At 48.8% G+C, this 2,801-nt stretch overlaps 1 protein-coding gene across 1 annotated transcript; it reads right to left on the bottom strand.

Annotated features, from left to right (window-relative positions):
- Nucleotides 1-1,348: 1,348 nt before the first annotated feature.
- Nucleotides 1,349-2,300, bottom strand: EMH_0011480 (uncharacterized protein; the record flags this gene model as incomplete). The annotated part of the gene is made up of 2 exons (XM_013499281.1): nt 1,349-1,701; nt 1,967-2,300. 2 exons carry the CDS (start codon nt 2,298-2,300, stop codon nt 1,349-1,351), a joined length of 687 nt encoding a protein of 228 aa, XP_013354735.1.
- Between the last annotated feature and the right edge of the window lie 501 nt (nt 2,301-2,801).

Genomic DNA, 2,801 nt, shown 5'->3' with positions numbered 1-2,801 from the left:
GGAACTGCTGCTGCTGCAGCTGCTGCTGCTGCTGCTGTTGTTGGTTTTGTCTTTGTCTCTGTTTTGTCTTTGTCTCTGTATGTTGTTTTTTCTTTTTTATTTATTTTATTTATTTTATTTTTCTTTTTTCTTTTTATTTTATTTTGTTTTCTCTTTTTTCTTTATTTTATTAAACCTCCTTTTTGTATTTATTTATTTAAAGCATTTATCGCAAACCCTAAACCCTAAAACCCTAAACCCTAAAACCCTAAACCCTAAACCCTAGTGTTTCTTCTCTCTACCCCCAACACGCCTAGGGTTTAGGGTTTAGGGTTTAGGATAGAGGGAAGATAAATGCTACGCGGATCCTGAGGGTTTAGGGTTTAGGGTTTAGGGTTTAGGGTTTAGGGTTTTAGGGTTTAGGGTTTTAGGGTTTAGGGTTTAGGGTTTAGGGTTTAGGGTTTTAGGGTTTAGGGTTTAGGGTTTAGGGTTTTAGGGTTTAGGGTTTAGGGTTTAGGGTTTAGTGTTTCTTTTGCTGAAACACCTTAAAGACAAGCGAGAGTGAGAAACCCTAAAATATAAATCCTAGGGTTTAGGGTTTAGGGTTTAGGGTTTAGGTTGTATCGTTATAAACTATAGCAGCAGAGCAGAGTTTCTAGGGTTTAGGGTTTAGGGTTTAGGGTTTAGGGTTTAGGGTTAGAGTGTATTAGCAGAAGAGCACACAAACCCTCACTCGATATCTAGGGTTTAGGGTTTAGGGTTTAGGGTTTAGGGTTTAGGGTTTAGGGTTTAGGGTTTGTGTGTTGAATATAAATAAATATAAAATTAAAAAAAAATAAAAAATTAAATAAATTTCAAAGACACGGCGTTCTATACGAGACAGCAGCCCAGCAGCAGCAGCAGAAGCAGCAGCAGCAGCAGCAGCAGCAGCAGCAGCAGCAGCAGCAGCAGCAGCAGCAACTCTAACTCAATATAACAAAAAATATAATATTAAACAAAAAAATATTTTATAATATAAAAGACTTTATATAGACATAGCTGTATAGTTCCTGCTGCTGCTCTTGCTGCTGCTGCTGCTGCTGCTGCTGCTGCTGCTGCAGCAGCAGAAGCAAATCCTATAGCAGCAGACATCAACAAACCCTAGACACTTGTTGCAGCGCCTGTGAAGGCAGCAGCAGCAGATAGAAGCAGCAGCAGCAGCAAATAGAAACAGCAGCAGCAGCAGCAGCAGCAGAAGCAGCAGCAGCTCATAGCCAGAGCAGCAGCAGCAGCAAACAGCAGCTGCCATAGACTTTCTCAGCTGGAACAGCAGCAGCAGCAGCAACAGCAGCAGCAGCAACAGCAGCAGCAGCAGCAGCAGCAACATTCCTCACGTGCAAATGACGGCAACATCTACACCGACAGCAGGAGCAGTTGCTGCAGCAGCAGCAGCAGCAGCAGCAACCAACAGCAGCAGCAGCAGCACTGATGTTTCTGCTGCTGCATCGAAGGAAGACATCATCCTAAATGTATACTTCTTGCGCCATGCAGGTAAAGAAAGCTGCTGCTGCTGCTGCTGCTGCTGCTGCTGCTGCTGCTGCTGTTGCTGTTGCTGCTGCTGCTGTTTGCTGCTCCTGTTGCTACAGCTGTTTGTTGCAGATGCAGATGCTGCTGCTGCTGTCGCTGCTGCTGCTGTTGCTGCTGTTGCTGCTGCTGCTGCATCCCTTTGAGGGCAGCTTGCTGCTGCAGCAATGAAGCAGCAGCAGCAGCAGGAACAGCAACAACAGCAGCAGCAGCAGCAGCAGCGGGAATATTGTGTACCGATAGTTTATTGTTGCTGCTGCTGCTGCTGCTGCTGCTGCTGCTTTTTCTTCTGCTGCAGAGGGGACGCACAATGTAGGGGCACGAGAAAGGTAAACCCTAAACCCTAAACCCTAAACCCTAAACCCTCAGCAGCAAGGTTTGTGTATTGCTATTGAAGACAGACCCCAATATTTGCTTTTTTTACAGTTAATCCTCCTTTTGCTGCTGCTGCTGCTGTTGCTGCTGCTGCTGCTGCTTTTACTGCTGCTGCTGTTGCTGCTGCTGCTGTTACTGCTGCTGCTATTACTGCTGCTGCGTCTGCTGCTGTTGCTCATGCTGCTGTTGCTGCTGCTGTCACTGCTGCTGTTGCTGCTGCTGCTGCTGCTGTTGCTGCTGCTGCTGCTGCTGTTGCTGCTGCTGCTGCTGCTGCTGCTGCAGGCCTGCTGGTCGTAGCTGCTACTGGGTGTATTCACAGCAGCAGCATTTTGACGCGGATCTATCAGCAGCAGGTGTGCTGCAGGCGCGAGCAGCAGGCGCATGCATGCCGCAGCAGCTGCTGCTGGCGCTGCAGCAGCAGCAGCAGCAGCAGCAGCAAGGTTGCTGCTGCTGCTTTCCTGCTGCTGTTGTATACACCAGCTCCCTTAGAAGAACTATCAGAACAGCTTATGAGGCCTTGCGTGCTGCTCTGCACCCATCAGCAGCAGCAGCAGCAGCAGCAGCAGCAGCAGCAGATACAGCAGCAGCAGCAGCAGACACAGCAGCAGCAGCAGCAGCAGCAGCAGCACCACTAGATGTGCCTGTCTTGGCGCTAGAAGAGATCAGAGAATGGGCGGGAGGAAACCACAGCTGCGACAGCAGATACCCGTAAGCAGCAGCAGCAGCAGCAGCAGCAGCAGCAGCAGCAGCAGCAGCAACAGCAGCAGAAGCAGCAGATACTGCAGCAGCAGATACAGCAGCAGCAAACGACGCTACAGAAGCAGTAGCAGTAGCAACAGCAGCAGCAGCAGCAGCAGATAGCGCAGCAGCAAAAAAACACAGCA

This window comes from Eimeria mitis, genomic scaffold (assembly GCF_000499745.2).
Source record: "Eimeria mitis Houghton genomic scaffold, Emh_scaff417, whole genome shotgun sequence".
NCBI classification, from domain to species: Eukaryota; Apicomplexa; class Conoidasida; order Eucoccidiorida; family Eimeriidae; genus Eimeria; species Eimeria mitis.
Note: the sequence above shows the minus strand (reverse complement) of the source record. Positions and strands in the feature narration are given on the sequence as shown.